Source organism: Chrysochloris asiatica, unplaced genomic scaffold (assembly GCF_000296735.1).
Source record: "Chrysochloris asiatica unplaced genomic scaffold, ChrAsi1.0 scaffold00228, whole genome shotgun sequence".
Lineage (NCBI taxonomy): Eukaryota > Metazoa > Chordata > Mammalia > Afrosoricida > Chrysochloridae > Chrysochloris > Chrysochloris asiatica.
The window spans coordinates 1,789,001-1,806,713 of NW_006408746.1; the positions used below are offsets into that span (position 1 = coordinate 1,789,001).

At 35.3% G+C, this 17,713-nt stretch overlaps 1 protein-coding gene across 1 annotated transcript in view; it reads left to right on the forward strand.

Annotated features, from left to right (window-relative positions):
* HSD17B4 (hydroxysteroid (17-beta) dehydrogenase 4) overlaps window positions 1-17,713 on the forward strand; it is a 116,042-nt gene that overhangs the window by 55,243 nt on the left and 43,086 nt on the right. The window contains exons 14-15 of the mRNA XM_006873197.1: window positions 1,751-1,854; window positions 9,796-9,861. Coding sequence (XP_006873259.1) covers window positions 1,751-1,854; window positions 9,796-9,861 — 170 coding nt within the window. The remainder of the gene's footprint in view (window positions 1-1,750; window positions 1,855-9,795; window positions 9,862-17,713) is intronic.

Here is a 17,713-nt window from a genome sequence, read left to right on the forward strand (position 1 = left end):
ATTTTAATAAATGTTGAAATAACAGAATTAGCTAAAGATACCTTGCTTAAAATTTACTTTAGAATTAAAATAAAAATGAAATAAATGTCTTAAAATTTTTTTTTGAAATAAAGAATAGAGAGGAAAATTTAAGTTGCTTGTTATTTTACATATAGGGTTTATTGTTTCATTCTAAATAAATAGAAGGTTATACTATACATGGTATTTTGGAACTTGCCTTATTTCAATTTAATACATTGAGAATTTTTTTGATATTCCTAAATATTTTTCTACCATATTGTTTTTGTTCCTAACACTTCATCATATGTTCACTTTCCTTCTCCTCATCCTTGTCATTGCTCTCCTAGTCTTCTTCATACTTCTTATTTTCTGGCCAATGTTTAACTGCGTTCCTGCCTGTTTGCTTTCAGTGTTCTCACCACTCTACCATATGTAGCGTACTGCAAATCCAAACTCCCACTGATTTGCTTTAATTTCTTATATTCTCTCCTGAGGTGTTTCTTTCATTGAACTGCAACTTGCTAGTTGGTCATTGTATATTAGAACTTATAGATAGGGTATAGATAAAGTTAGATATCCAACTTCCTGTGTAATAAAGGTTAAAATCTCAGTTTGAATACAAATTTCTACAACTTTATTATTTTTTTTTATAATTAGATTTTTGGTATGCAATTCAAAATCATGTTCCTAATTTTATAAAGCCACATTTAAAACAGTGCTCAAACACTCACTAGTGACCAGTCTTTTGCTCAGTTACATCATTTATTTTTGATTCATTAAATTGTTTGTTAAGTATTTATTAGGTGCTTTTTCTCTACCAGGTACTATTTTGCTTGATAGTTGTGTGGTGGTGAGCAGAAGAGCCATGAACCTACCTTCCTTCATTGAGTTTATGCCTTCATTCCCACTTATTTCCTCTTTAATGGTTTTGAGTGCCTTGGCAGAATGTTTGAAAATTTGAGGTTTGATTACATGTACTTTCCAGTTGTATTCTATGAAATATGAGGTGAAGAGAATTGAAATAGGAAATGTAGTTTGGGAGGTTTAAGAAGACATTAAGGAAAATTCTATTTCATAGTTGTAAAAATGATACCACAGGGTATTCAGATGCCTTATTTCCATAGTTCCAGCATTGTGGAGTTACCTATCAGACTTGTATGAACCATATTAGTAATTTACTGCACCACATAGTGAAAAAAAGATTTGAAAAGATCCTCTTCTCTCAGACTTTCTTAGATAGTCAAGTTATAGAAGCTGATACAGTAAAGTGGAGTCCTGGTGTGGCGCTGTGGGTTAATGTACTATACTGCAAAGTCAGTTTGAATCACAAGGTTGATAGTTCAAGCTCACCAGCTGCTTCTCGGAAACTCTATACAGGGTTGCTGTGGGTCAGAACTGACTCAACGGCACTTCACAACAGCAACAATATGTTAAAGGAGTCTTGGTGTGGTGCTATAGGATAAGCATTGGATTGCCAATTTCAAGGTTGATGGTTCAAACCCACCGGCCACTTCTTGGAAACCCTATATAAGACATTATGAGTTGGAACCAACTCAACAGTGCATAACAATATATTAAAATGAATGTTTCATACCCCAGACTTGCACATCTTAAATTATAAACTCCTTTCAGTAATTAAATTTTATTTCTGAAATTGTTAAAGATATTGTTGAATATAGCCTGGTTATGTAGTTATATATCCTTTAATATTAACTCCTCTTTTTTTTTTTTTTTTTAATTTATTGTTTAGTCTATTCATATTCAGGGAAAGAACTTATATGCTTTAACCAGTTCTCCCTCTTCATTGTTGGCTCTGGAGGGTTTGGTGGAAAACGAAAATCAGACAAAGCCAAGGTATGCCATAGCTTTATGTAGAAGCAAAATATATGTGTTGTTAAGGATCCTTATCTATATTTTGAATTAATAATTTTACCATATGTGTAATTTTGTAGAGCAGAATAATTCATTTTTCTTTCAAGCAGAATAATTCTGTTGGTTCTGAAGTGGCAGTTATGTTTACACATACATATATAAATAGCCACACACACATATAAGTGTGTATATACACCCTCGGAAACCCTGTACAGGGTCGCTATGGGTCGGAACTGACTCGACGGCACTTAACAACAACAACAACATACATATACATACATGTATCATATAACATTTTATATAGAGACAACTTACTGAATAAGTATAATATAGTTGAGATTATTATGTTAGTGTTTATTACTTTCTTAGAGAAACTTTGTAGCATTCAAAAATCTTTTGAAAAACTTTTCGCTTACAAGTGATTGTTGTATAGATTAAAATCTTCATTACTTAAATGACCTAAGTATTTAATCTTGTGATTAAGTCATTTTTAGTTACTCTTTACTTCTTAAAAAATTTTTTTTTCTAAGAAATACTGAATGATTCAGATTTTATACTAATTTAATCTGATATATATATATATATATATATTTTTTTTAATTAAATGTTTTTATTTTGGCTTGAGTGAAAGTTTACAGGGCACATCATCAGCTTCACATTCAACCATTCATATAGCTTGTTTCATTACATTGATTATTATCCCCTCCATCTATCATCAGTTAACAGTGTTTCTCTCTATCCTCTTTAGCTTTTTTTTTGGATGGGGGGGACTTGCCTTTTTGGAATTTACAGTCTCGGCTTTTAGGGAAGGTTTTTACATTTGTCTGTGGATATCCAGGGCTCATGTATGAGATTACTAACAAGCATTACTGAATAATCAGATGAGGGACAGTTTGCTATGTCTACTAGGTAGCTAAAGTCTGATCCTCAGAGCCTATGGTTTGAACGGTCAACAACGCTTGGGCCCACAGGGGCTTGGCCTCCTGACCGGGTCTGCACGGTCTGCATCCGAATCCTCCTTATTTATTGTTTGTTTAAGGGACGCTGCCTGTCTTAGGCGGTCAGTGAGAATTCCTCAGTCTTACCCATCATTGAAACTCATTGCAGCATGGCAATGGCTCTGTCTTAAGTTGCCGAGGTTCCACGTGATCCTTACCCGTCTCTGGCCACACGTCCAGCATAAACAGCCGCCATCCAAGGAAAGCAGGGAGGGAGGAGATCGGCTGGGGACCCCATACACCAGACGTTGCCGGCCCACCACCTGCTCTAAGGTGACCAAGCAGGATCACTATGCTGAGGTTCAATCAAGTTCTTAGGGGATCTTACTCTCTAGCAGGGGTAGCAAATTAGTAGCCACTCAGTGTTCACTTTGAGAATTACTTATATCATAAATTTGAGCATGTAGCTGATGAATATCCATAGACAAGTGTATATTGTTCCACAACCTCCTAAAATGCTGTTGGGTTAAGTTCCAATCAATTTCTGGGTTACTGAAAGATAACACAAATCTACTTATACCATGAGTAACCTTAGCTGGGAGTGTAATCTGGATATATTGGGTCTTATTTCCCTTAAGCGATCTTACTTTCTCTAAAGGATTTAGTCTGTTTTGTGAACCTTTGTCTATTTACTCTTGGATCATATGAGCGAGACTAATATCCCTAGACATTTGATTTACATGGTGGGCAGGGCAAAAAAAGGTAACAATTCCTATTTGCGCAGTGATTCTTGACCTGAGAGCAAAGGCACATGGCACGTTTAAGGGCCAGGCACCGCAATGATTTGCCTAGCTTCTGAAAACTTTAACAGGGAATAAAACCTATGATGGTTGATGGACGATTGCAAAATCAGTAACATCTATTAACTCCCCATTCCCCACGCCCGACAAGCAAAGCAGCAGAATGTCTCTGGGGTTTATCCAGTTCCCTAAGGGTTAAACAGTTCTTAAAGTCTTCTCTGCTGTGGCTGGCTCGTTGGTGCTCTTGCCGGGGGGTAATCTGATATTTATCTCTAAGTTATTTAAAGTAATAGAATGATACATTAGTAGATATTAGTTTTGCATTAAATACAGTATAATTCAAAGGAATATTGAGCGATGACTTCTGCACTGGTGGTGTAAGGAGCTCTTTGGATCCTCTCTCCAGTGAAATAGCTATAACTGGTAAAGAAATCTATAAAAAACAAAACATCACAACTATATAATGAAATACAGCAAATGAAAATAAATCCAAACCATTTACTAAAGAAAATGTGCTATCTTCTGGTTAGAATAGTGAGAATGTGACATTTGTGCCGTAATTCACTCCCTCCTTCTTTTTACCCCCAGTTGCAGATGACAGAAGCTATACTCTAGTTAGGTGTGGCCAAGTACATAGAATTCCCTCAGCCCCCCAGACTATGGTTGTGCTATCTTTCTGGGAGGGACAAACCACCAGCTTTTCTAACTACATTCTTTACCAGCACCATGTTGCAAAATCTCCAAGTATAAGTGGCTGAGAAGTGTGAGGCTCTCTTTCTTCATCTAACCCCGACTTGTAGGGTATTGGTGGTGGTTATATGCCATGGAGTTGGTTCGACTCATAGGACCCTGTATATGGTTTCGGAAGCTGTAAATCTTTATAGGAGCAGTAAGCCTCATCTTTTTCCCATGGAACTGCTGGTAGTTTCGAACTGCTGACTGTGAGATTAGTAACCTGACTTGTAACCACTATGTTACCAGAGCTTCTTGCTTGTAGGGTAGAAGCTCTTATAATAGCATGAGATTACTGGGATTCCAGTCAGTCTTGTCCCAGTTATTCATAAAGTGGTTTTCAAGCTAGGATAGGAATGCTGAGAAGACCACAGGCTACCTTCCCTGCCCAATACCCTTCTTATAAGGCAATGGTGTCACTACAAGAGAAGTAGACCCTCATCTCCACAGCAGTAGTGTGGAGGTTTTATAAAAGGTGATGCAGGCTGTAATAACTAAGAAGTCTGAAGATTTTCTACGGGAACTCAGTTATGTAGCCAGTAGAATGTGGGGAAGTTCAAGCATAAGGATAATCTTTGACACAATGGTCACTTTAGTGATAAGCAATGAAAAGTACATTAGTAGCTCCATGAAAACTGCAAAGTACACTGAAGTCCAGCCAGAAGTTTATAAGGGCGAGAAGAGAAAAAGGCAGTTAAGAACAACATTCCTGAGGTTGGGACAAACATCAAAAACTGGCCTCAAAAGTTACCCATACAAAGAAGCCAGAATTTAATTGGTATAGACTGTGGAACAATTTATACCTTAGGGTATTATCAAAACCCATGGAACAATCAACTTTCAATTAGTGGATGCTAACAGCTGGATATGATACCAAACAAGACAGACAGTTGAACAGAGAAATCAGGGAGAACCCTGCTAAAACCACTGTCATGCATGGGTAACTAGGTGTGTGGCTAAGACTGTGCTCTCTGTAACAACAGCAGAAGATGAGAGAAGTAGATTTTACTAAAATGGTCTAGTGAAGTCAGTAATAAACAAATATACAGTAACAACAGGCCCTGGATATGGGAGGTAGTATTTAGACTTGCTAAAATATTTGATCTGAATTGTCCAATTATCAATAAAAAAAAAAAAAGACATAAAAACAAATATTAGAGTATGACTGAATGAGAGAAAACCACAAACTAGGTAATAGAAACTGTTTTTGAAAGGGTCTATATGGTGGACTTAAGGAACTCTGGTAGTTTAGTGGTTACGAATTGGGCTGCTAATCTCATGGTCAGCAGTTAAAAACTACCAGCTGTTCTGTGGGAGAAAGATGAGGCTTTCTGCTCCCATAAAGATTTACAGCCTTGGAAACCCTGTACAGGGTCTCTGAGTTGGAACTGACTTCACAGCACATAACAACAACAACAATATGGTGGATTTAGCAGAAAAAGATTTTAAAAGTAGTTATTTAGTTCAAACAACTAAAGGAAACTATGTTTAAGGAAGTAAAAGAAAGTGTGATTCATCAATCAGAGAATATCAATAAAGAGATAAGAATTATAAGAAAGAACTAAATGGAAATTCTGGAGTTCAGAGATACATAATGAAAATGGAAATTCACTAGACGAGAACCCCGAAGACAATGACCATTGGTCACCCTCAGGCCTGGAACTGAAATCACCCCCATGGCTCAATTTTCAGCCAAGCAATACATAGAAAAATAGATGGGACACTAACATTCATGAGGTATGCACACCATAGAATGGTCATTCATTTGCAATGAAAAGGGCAGCATTTACCTAAAGACAAAGTTCAGAAAGATTGGGAAAGAAACAGAAAGGAGGAATAGCAAAAAGAAACCTGGAGGAAGTGGTATCAGTGATGTTACATTGGGATTGCAGTCACAGATCAAGTGAAGTGTATGATTTGTGCAATGTAACACTGATGACTGATCTGCTCTGTAGACCTTCACTCAATTCACAATAAAAACTTAAAAAAAATTCACATTCTGATTCTGAGAGTATCAGAAAGAGGAGAGAGAAAAGAACAGAAAAAAATATTTGAAAAAATCTGTATATCTGAGAAGCTCAACCAACTCCAAGTAAAATAATACGGCCCTCAAAAAGTTCATGGAAAAATTTCATTATCTTTTCATTCCATTTTTCCAGGAGATTTTTGAAGCCTTCTCAAAAAACAAACAAACAAACAAACAAAAAAATGAGATCAACACCCAGATGCATAATAGTAAACATGTTGGAAAACCAAGGTAAAGAGAACATGTTGAAATTAACAAGAGAAAAAAGATCAGATACAAAAACAAAACAAAAACACTGCTGCTGAGTTGTGGACTCTTCAGGACCCTACAGGACAGATTAGAGCTGCTCCATAGGGTTTCTGAGGCTTTTTTTTTTTTTTTCCAGAAAGGCTATTATGTTTACAAAAGCACTGCCTCATCTTTTTCTCTTGGAGTGGATGGTGGGCTTGAACTGCTGACTTTTAGCAGCTCAATGCTTAGCCCAGGACACTACCAGGACTCCTGTTACAAAGGAACCCTAATAAGATCAGTGTTTGATTTATTAGAAACAATGGAGGCCAGAATCCAGTGGAATGGCATTTAAAGTACTGAAAGAAAGAAGAAAAAAAAAATTCTGAAGAATCTTATAATCCAGCAAACCCGTCTTTCTAAAATGAAAGTAAAATAGACATTTGAAATAAAAATTGAGAGTATTTGTTGCTTGTAGATGTTCACTACAAAAAAAAAACAGAAAGAAATTCTTCAAGCTGATAGCAAGTAACCACATACCATACAATTGTAATTAATATGAAATTATCTTGAATAGGTAAATCTATAGAGGCAGAGAGTAGATTACAATAGATCCGTTTTGGAAGAAGTGCAGCCAGAGTGCTCCCTGGAGGCTACAATGGCCAAACTTTGTCTCTCATACTTTGGACATATTGTCAGGAGGGACCAGTCACTAGAGAAGGATATCATGTGTGGTAAGGTGGAGGGTCAGAGTAAAAGAGGAAGAACCGAAACGAGATGGATTGGCATTGATGGACTCAAGCATGGCAACAGTAGTGAGGTTGGCCCAGGATCGGGCAGTGTTTCGTTTTGCTGTGTATAAGGTAGCTATGAGTCGGTATTGACTCGATGGCACCTAACAACAACAACAACAAGGGTCTAGGGAGCAGGATGAAATGAGTCATGATTGGTGAGTGGTTTCCTTTTTGGGGAAATGGAAAGATTCTAAAATCGATTGTGAAGATGGTTGCAAAATTATAAATATAGGGGCTTCAAACCTTCATGAAAATATAGAATTAAAAGAGAATGTCATTTTCCAGTGAACTTTTGAAGCCCTCTTATATATTAAAAACAATTGAATTATACGTTTTTAATGAGTAAATTGTATGGCATGTGAATTGTATGTGAACTTTTTATCTCGATAAAACTTAACAAAAGCAGTATTGATCAATATAATATGAAATTGTATTTTGAACCTACTTTTTCCACCAGTTTGTCATCATTAATTGCTTGTAGATGAAAAATTACCTTGTCAGTCATTAGATGATTATTTATGTGGGACTATATGTTAATCTAAGGAGCTCTGGTAGCGTAGTGTTTACGAATCTGGCTGTGAACCTTAAGGTCAGCAGTTCAAAGCTACTAGCTGTTTTTCGGGAGAAAGATGAGGCGTTCTGCTCCCGTGAAGATTTACAGTCTCAGAAACCCTGTACAGGGTCGCTATGAGTCGGAGCCGACTCCATGTCACATAACAACAACAACAACATGTTAATATGGAGTCCTGGTATGGTGCTGTAGGATAAGCGCAGGACTGAAAGGTTGGTTTGAACTGCAAGATATGTGGTTCAAACTCACCAGCAGCTTCTTGGAAACCCTATGCTGGGTTGCTATGAGTTGAAACCAACTCTTTGGCACTTAACAACAACAATGACATACATTAATCTCTGGAGTCCTGATGTGGTGCTGTAAGACAAACACTGGACTGCTAACTGCAAGGTTGGAGGTTCAAACCCACCAGCCGTTCCTTGGGAACGCTATACAGGATTCCTAAGAGTCAGAACTGAATTGATGGCACTTGACAACAACAAATGTATTAATGTATAATAAGAATCACAAGCCATTAAGGACCATTGGCTGTTCACTGCACAAGCTAATACAGCAAATACATTATTAGTTTGGTCTGAATGAATGGCTTACATATAGTATATATACATGTAAAAATTTTTTAAAACTATGTGAATACAAATAGATGTAGCCAAAAAAAAAAGCTATTGAATTTGCTTTTGCTTTTCCTTTTTTAAATCATTTTTAAATATTGGGCAATAATAAAGTGCTGTGGACTTACCAAGGAATTTAGAATAGAACCTGTATTCTAGATAATTTAGATATTATTGTAATAATGAAATAAATTTCTCACTAGTATAAAAAAAATAAGGGATACTATATCATAAACTGATTTCTGTTCTGTTAGAAGTAAAACTATTACACTGCCTGTCTTACATACTCTATGCCACATAATGGCCATAGCTTCCAATTGATTTTGTGGAATAAAGTGTACTCAGCAGTTTTAAAAGGGCACTCAGACCATGCAGTAAGTGGTCCTGAGACCACTTACCTACAGGTTGAAGAATGAAGTGAGATCCTTAAATATCACACCTTCAAAATCTAGTGAAATAAACTGAAAAGAAATAAATCGCCCCCAAAACAAACAAACAAAAAACCCAGGTGTAACGGAAACAATCTTATAAAATAGCAGCCCCCCAAAGAAACTCTGCATTTCTGTTTGTTTTGCAAGCAGCAACTCCCCCCATGATCCTTTATTTATCATCATTTTTATTTTTCTGGATTTATAAGAATAAATTTGGGACTACATTTAAGCTTGAGATTTTAATAATGAAAAAGTACTTTCTAATTCTTTAATTCTTTGAAGTTATAAGAGCTGACATTGTAGAAAATTTACTTAATAGAGAAAAAATGAAAAATAAAATTTACCCCTATTATACAGTAAGGTATCATTATTAAATTTTCATAGTAACGGAGTTTAAGTATTATTTTGTTAAGATGACAAGGCTAATAGGGATCTTAAGAAACTAAATTTAAAGATGAAATGGATTTAGGTATAACTTGAATGTGTAATTCAAGGGAAAAATTATCTTTAACATTTTTCTCCTTTGTGGTCTAGATTATGGATTTTTTAAATGTAATTCTTTGCATTAAACAGAATCATTTCAGAAAATTCATAATGTAGATGAATCTAGCAATTATGAAGTTTTTTGTCACTATTTCTTGAACCTAAAATATTTTAAAAATCATTTTGTCTCCACTTAATAGAGTTTATTATATTGAAGCATGGTTGTTTTATTAAGTACTAGTTTGTCTAAAGAGAATAGAATCACTTTGTTAAATTTAAGATTTAGTGTATAATGTCTTTTCATTTCAGGAAGCTGTAGCCATACCTAATAGACCTCCTGATGCTATACTTAGAGATACCACTTCACTGAATCAGGTAAGGTTGTGTTTTTGAAAAGTAATATATATCCATGTGAATGATGGTACTTTTCTCTTTATGACTCTAATATACTATTATTTTGGCAGTCCAAAAGTAGTATCCTTCAACATAATAAATATAAAGACATGTTTTCTAGAATTGGAATTTATTCTTTCTAAATTTTTGCTTATCTATATTTTTATTTCCTAGCTATCAAAAGAAAATATAAAATGGCTTTTCATTAATCACTTCGAAGAGCATGTATTTCACTGGCAGTGAGGTGCTTACCTTATAGACTACCAAAACTAGTAATCACGAATTTCACAAATGCCTTAGAGAGCAGAGAAAAAGATTTAAAAGGCAAGTAGGTTCGTCCTACTTTTGTTTATCAGGAACAAAGTTTGTGCCATATTGCTTTTAAAGAGATTATTTTATGCCAATTTTAGAGGACAGGAAAATAAAGCATTTTAATTGTAGGTGATTTAATCTTTTTTAGTCTGAATAGTTGTTTTCTGGTGGAGGAGATAAAAATGCCGTGCCAAAGGAATCCAAAAAGATAAGAAAAGTCAGTTTGTTTTTGAGAGATCTAAAGCTTCCTCTCTAAGGTGGCAGAAGATTAACCAAGCAGATGGAACCTAGACTCCTTTAACCTCTGGAATTATGCTGTTAATGAGCATGAATTATAGCAAATTATTCATAAAGTTCATTTTGAGCTATTTGATTGTCACTTTTGCAGGATTTGTATTTCCTGGAAAATAGAAATATACTTTTATAAGCCAGAAAGAATTAAGATGGTTTATATAAATTATATATTTTTTCTGCATTATGTAATTGGATTCTGGAAGGAACAGTACTTTATTTCTCATATTAGATTTTGACTTTAAATGTTTTTCCCATCCCTTACTATTTCCTATCAATTTCTTAAGACTATTCCAATATTTGTGTTTACATAAACCTCCATGGTAAAATTAATTTTATCAGAATCCTAAATCATAGAAAGGGGAACATGGTGGCTCTGTGGAATAAGTGTTGAACTGCTAACCATAATGTTTGTGGTTTGAGCCCACCAGCTGCTCTTTGATTGAAAAATGAGGTTTTTTTGCTCCTGAAAAGGTATATAGCCTTGGAAGCTCTATACAGGGTTTCTGTAAGTTGGAACTGACTGCATAGCATTAAACAACAATAAAGAACAGCAAAGGCTTCATGATTCCATGGTTCAGAAAACCCAACAAATGTTCCTTTATTATTTTTGAGTTATAAAATGAAAACCGAACCTATTGCTTTCAAGTGGATTTTTATTTATAGTGACCCTATAGGAAGGACAGAGTAGAATGGCCCCCTAGGGTTTCCAAGGAGTGTTGGTGTAGCACAGTGGGCTAATGCACTGGACTGTAAAATCAGTTTCAACCTCAAGGTCGGCAGTTTAAGCTCACAAGATGCTCCTCAGAAACCCTATACAGGGTCCCTATGGTTCAGAATTGACTCGACAGCACTTAACAACAATCTTTATGGAAGCAGACTGCCACATATGTCTCCTGAAGAGTGACAGGTGGGTTCAAACTACTGACCATTTGATTAGTTAGCTGAGTACTTAACCGCTGTGCCACCATGACACATCACATTGAAATTTTCATGTTACACTGAAAAAAAAATGTATCTGCTATAGATAAGAAAAACTGGTTTTCAAGATTTAAATTTGTATACGTAGTAAGTAGAAAGGTTTTCTGTCTTTAACTTTTTCTAAGATGAATAGAAATTTTTGTTAGCTTTTTGCAGGTTTTAATATTTTGCTGAGTGACAGGACATTTTTTTTTTAATTAGCAAATATTTTTTGTGTAAATAATATTCACCCATAATTTGGATAGAAGTTCTTGATCATTTTGTATCATTTGGCATTATGAGGAAAGTCAGCTAACATGTCTTCAAAAAGCATTTTATATAAAACTTTGTTTTTAAAAGTTAGAGGATTTGTGGATCTTCTGAAATTAGATATGTGCTCTAGGAGATAAGAATGAAATAGAAGAAATGCGTCTATTGTAAAGGAACTGAAAGGACACAGAGTCAAGAGAGATGTCTGAAGTAACTGTTGTTGTTGAAGTACTACCTGTTCTTGAATCATTTTAATTGTTGCTATGCTTGAGCCCATTGTTACAGTTAATTTTCTTGAGTGTCTTTCTCTTTTTTGTTGACTTTCTAGGTCACCTATTTCAAGTAAGAATGAGTAAATACAGGGCTTTGAATTGAAGAGTCAAATGTCCAGTGTTGTTGACAGTCAGGAACTCACTGTGTACTATTATAGAGAAGGATTTGTTTTGAAAGGTGGAACTTTTAGTTGTATTAAGATTCTTAGAGATGTATAGTTTACAGTGTAGCAGGTAAGGGGATAAGAATTAGTAGTAGAATAAAAGGGAGAAGAAGAAGAGCAAGATGTGTATGTTAAGAGTAAATATTAAAATATTCATATTGTAGAACAATGGGAGATAGATGTGGATGAACAGATCATTAGAGAGACATGGAGTAAGAAAAAATTATAGCATGAACTTTGTTAGATATTGAAATTAAGTAAGGAAACTGGCAGCCATATATTTTTAGCACTATCTGCCATCTGGGGTATTCTGTTTATCAAGCCTTTAGGAGAGAGTTCCTTCATTTTTAAATTGATATGACAGTACAGTTATCAAATATACTGTATAGTTAAACTTCATAATTAATAAACTGAAAATTCCATCCCAGTCATCAAGAGGAGTCTTGGTGTGGTGCTGTAGGATAAGCACTGGACTGCTAACCTCAAGGTCAGTGGTTCAAACCCACCAGACGTTGACTTGACAGCACTTAATTACAACAACAATCTAGAATGGTGTAAGAATAAATAGATACCAAATGTCAAGTTTTTGTATTTAGGGAGAACGAGAACCAAATATCCATAGTGTCCTTAAGTACATACCTTATACTATTTAGTCTGACAATTAGAATTTTAGTTATCATCATTAAGTTAATCTTTGGTATTAAAATACAATTCTTTATTTAAAATTATCATGTGTGTTTTAAATACTTTATTATTTTTGTTTTGCTTTTTGTTTTTGAGCAATGTTTTATTATGTCTCATGACATTAATTGGATGATTCTTATACTCAGGTGGTATTAGCTAGCACTCATATAGCTGTTTTCACATGGTAGCTATTAAGATTAGAAGGTAGTCCTAAAACATGCAATGGTTTCTTCTATAGTTCTGTCATCTGTTGCTTGGAACACCTCAGGTCTGCCTATTTTTCCATATGGTGTCTTATCTTCCAGGGCCTTTCATTAATGGTCTCTCTTTTCAGTAGGATAATTTGGACTTTCTCACATTGTATGGCTGGGTTCTGAGAGAATAAAAAATGGAAGCTACCAGGGCCAGACCTGTCATAGTCTCTTTTTGGTGCATTTTTTAGTCAAAGTGAGTTACAAGGTCTAGATGTAAGGAGAGGAGAATTAGCTTCCATTTCTTGATGGGAGGAGAGACATATATAAACAGGGAAGGGAGGAATTTTAGTGACTCTCAGTGGTCATTAAAAATTATCCTTTAGAAAAATATTTTATGCCAAATTTGGTAAGTGAAAAAGGAACTAGTGTTGAACATTAACTGTTATGGGAAAAAGCATACTTTGTCAAGAATATATAATACCTATTTTGTCTAAAATAATATATATGCCCCCAAAAAGGATTTGAACATTTGTCAAGCTCTTAACAAAGTTTATGTCTGAGTGGTAGATTGAGATTCTTTATGTATTTTCTGAATGATTAGCTTGTTTTTAAACAAACTGGAATCAGAAAAAATATATGGAACAAAATTTAAATATTTTTAATAAAAAAATTTAATAGGTGTGATTAAAAATTATAAACATTAAATAACATCAGTAATTGCTTAATAGAACTCTCCTTTTTTTCTGAGGATTTAAGTGGAAACTGAATACTGACTCTTTTGGAATCCCAAGACTTCCAAACTGTTCCTATACAGATAAAAGTGCTTCTGTACTTGGCATGATTTGACTTTGAAACACAATAAGGTTTACTTTTGTAACTGACTCTTGGTTTTTATTTGTAAGGAAGAAAATGTAATTTTGTTTGTTTTTTCTTAATCATAGAAGAATTTTTCCATCTTTATTCATCTTTTTTTTTTCTTCTTCTTTTTTGAGTACTAGTTTCCCATTTTAGGCTGCTTTTTTTTTGTTTTTTTTTGTTTTTTTGTTACCTTGTATTTGGTCACTAAATAATGGTTACAAAACATGTGGCACCAACTATACCTCCATGGCATTTCCTGCTTCCTTATTGGGTTTGATCATTTGTTGCAGTGACCACACAAAACTCAGTTATGGTGTTTATTAGGAAAGTTAACAAGTTTACAATGCAGGATCAGAAAATGCTCGGAGGATAGTTCTTTAGGACAGTCTTTCCTCAGCTGTGCTCACAGACAGGCCTCTCTCTACCCAGGCAACAAAGCTCTTTTAGGGCTGCTTATAAATGCTCAACAGGGCATACGACTATACTGTAAGCGTAAGCCCAAAGCCACTCAGTCAGCCCTGACTCCCCTTTTAAGTGCCTGAAGGTACCCCACTCCACAAGTGAGTCTCCTGCCCAAAGGCACTTAGGTTTACTTGCTCCATGGGCCAGGAAGTCCACCGCTCTGTGCTGTGCTCTGAGTATTGACTCTGCTGCTGTTACTCCTCTCCCACTCCTCCCGTGCCACAGCTTTCTGTCCCTGAGTCAACGAGGTTCAATGTGCAGGGATCTCAGGGTCCAAAGAATGTTTTCCACTCTTGGCTCTTGTTCTTTGATGGTAGTGAGATCCCCTTCTCTGCTTTTAAGAGGGCTCATTTTATTCCAGGTTTTTATAATCACAGTTAACCCTGTTAACTACTCACAACTGAATTATATAATCCTGTTATCATCTTTTCCCACCTTCTCTTATGCAGACTCATCAGGGCAAAAATGTTGCATTGGAGAATTCACAAATGGCACTGTAGGATAAACATGGTCTGCTAATCACAAGGTTGGCAGTTCAAACCCACCAGTTGATCTTTGGAAACCCTGTACAGGGTTGCTATGAGTCAGAACTGATTCCATGCACTTAAGAATAAAAACAACATGACTAGAAGAGACATTGAATAATTCACTGTACCACTGTTGTATAATTTCAAATTTAGAGAAAGAGTGTAAGAAGTTTATAAAGAAATCCATGTAGTCTTTATTAAGATTCACCAGTTATATACATTTTGCTCCATTTCCTTTATCTTTCTCACCTCTGAGCCATTTGAGAGTAAGTTATTGGCATTGTCTGCCTTTTTCCCAATGAGAACAAGGAATAATCTTAAATAACCACAGTATAATTATTGAAATCAAGATATTTAATATTGGTATATTATTATCCAATGTATACTCAGATTTTATCATTGTCCCAATATTATTCTTTAATAGCTATTGTGTTTTCTGTTTCAGGATCCAGTCCAGAATTATACATTTTTAAATTTTGTTATGTCTTTTTTTGGGGGGGGCAATTTCTTCGCTAATTTTCTTTTATGACCTTGACATTTTTGAGAGTATGGGTCAGTTATTTGGTAGAATGTTTCTCACTTTGTTTTTAACCAATATCTCCTCATTGTTCAATACAGATTATACATTTTTAACAGAAATACCACAGAAGTCATAATATATCCTCACAGCACCTCATAGCCACAGGCATATGATACTAGCTTTTCCTCTATTGATGATGTTCATTTTGCTCCCCTTTCTGCCAGATTCTCCATTATGAAAGTTACTATTTTCTCCATTGTAAGTAATCCATCACATTGTAATTTGCAAATAATCTGTGATGTCAAGAACTGTGAGGGTTATGAAATTTTACCATACTTGTCAACTAGCAAGTTATCTTGCTTCAATATTATGGATGCCGGTAGAAAGCACAAAACTTCTTTCTATCTAGGTCAGAGACAAAGGACAATTACTTTTTGTACAGAAAGCAGGATGAACTTCATGCTCTTATAGGCCCCTTTATCTGCAAGTTGGACGTGACGTGTAGTAGCCCAGCGGATGCTGTACTTCTAATGATTTTGTGTCTCAATTGTGGCCCAAAGTTACAAACCCTAATCTTTTATAATGGCAACAGGCCAATTTGTTGAGTCTTTGCCTCTGAGAGATACCATCTTTATTTAACTGGAGGGCAAATGAACATACTCTGTTCCACTGCAGTTTAAATACAAACATCCTGCAAAAGATTGTTGTTGTGGCTTTAGTGCTGTCAAGTCAGTTTTGACTTACAGCAACCTTGTATAGGATTTCTGAAGAGCACCTGATGAATTTCTACTGCAGACCTTGTAGTTCAAGCTGACCTTGCAGTCCAGTGCTTATCCTACAGCGCCATATAAAATAATCCAGAATAAAAACTGTCATGTTGCTGCTGCATCAAACATGTGCAGAAACAGGAGAGATCATAGAAAGTGTCTCCCATGAGTACAGGGATCTACTGAGACTTTGTCAATATTCTTTTCCTTTAATCCTCTGGTTTTAGTATCCTATGGATAATTCTTGCTTGAGCCAGTGATTACATTGATAGTGGGATTGTAACCACAGGTGTAGTTATTAGGATTCACTACGCATAATTGGGGGGGATCCAATTCAATTCATAACATTATCCATCTTATTCCCATGATTGCATAGGGACTGAGGAGATCAGTTATTTTACATTATGATTGAATTAAGTTAAACATCCAGTCAGTTGACTTCTGTTATTTCTCATATGTACTTTTTTTTATAGGAAACATTGCCATCATTGAATATGAATATTATATGAATAGGAAGCAATTCTTATAATATGCTTTCTTTAGAAGAGGTATTTCTTTTCATTTATAGGAATGGTATCTGTGGAATATAAGTACTCATACTAGTCTTAAAGATTTGGTTTTCTTATGCTGTTATTAAATTGTTTTTAAATAATAATGCTAAAATTTATTGATGCTTTAATATCTATCAAGGATCATATTTTATAAGCTTTATCCCATTTAACTTTTCCATCTACTTTTGAAATTGATTCCTGTTAATCTTTCAGTTTTTTTTAATGTGGAAATTGAGACTTTAGAGCGGTTTAAGAAAGTTAGTTGTCTATTAATGGCAGCGCTGGATTTAAGCCCAGATCTGTCTGGTGCCAAAGCCATGTGTTTTGACAGCTTTCTTTTCAATTTCTAAAATGTGTTTTTTTTTATTTGTATGTAACATAATGATATATATTTGTATACTGTTTTGTTCTTTGTAAAGTACTTTTTAAAAATTCCCATTTTTAAACATCTTATACAGAATTTTGGAGTCCTGGTGTGGTGCTGTAGGAAAAGTTCAGTTTGAACTGCAAGGTGGGCAGTTCAAACTTACCAGCCACTGCTTGGAAACCATATGAGTCGGAACTGACTAGACGGCACCTAACAACAACATATAGAATTTAAGGGTCCATGGTAGCGTAGTAAGTTATATGTTGGGCTGCAAGTTATATGCAAGGTCAGCAGTTTGAATCTATTTGCTCTGTGGGAGAAAGATGAGGCTTTCTGCTCCTATAAATATTTACAGCCTTGAAAATCCTATTATACATGGCCCACTGGGAGTTGTAACTGACTCAATGGCACAGCCACCACCACCACCACCATATAGAATTTAAACATCTTATACAGGAATATTTTGAGCTCTGGTGTGGCTCACTCTGTAGGATAAGCAGTGGACTGGTAACAGCAAGGTCAATAGTTGAAACACATCAGCCATTCTTGGGAACCCTGTACAGGATTGTTGTGAGTCAGAACCAACTAGATGGCATTCAACAAAAACAACAGGCTATCTTAATATAGAATTATGT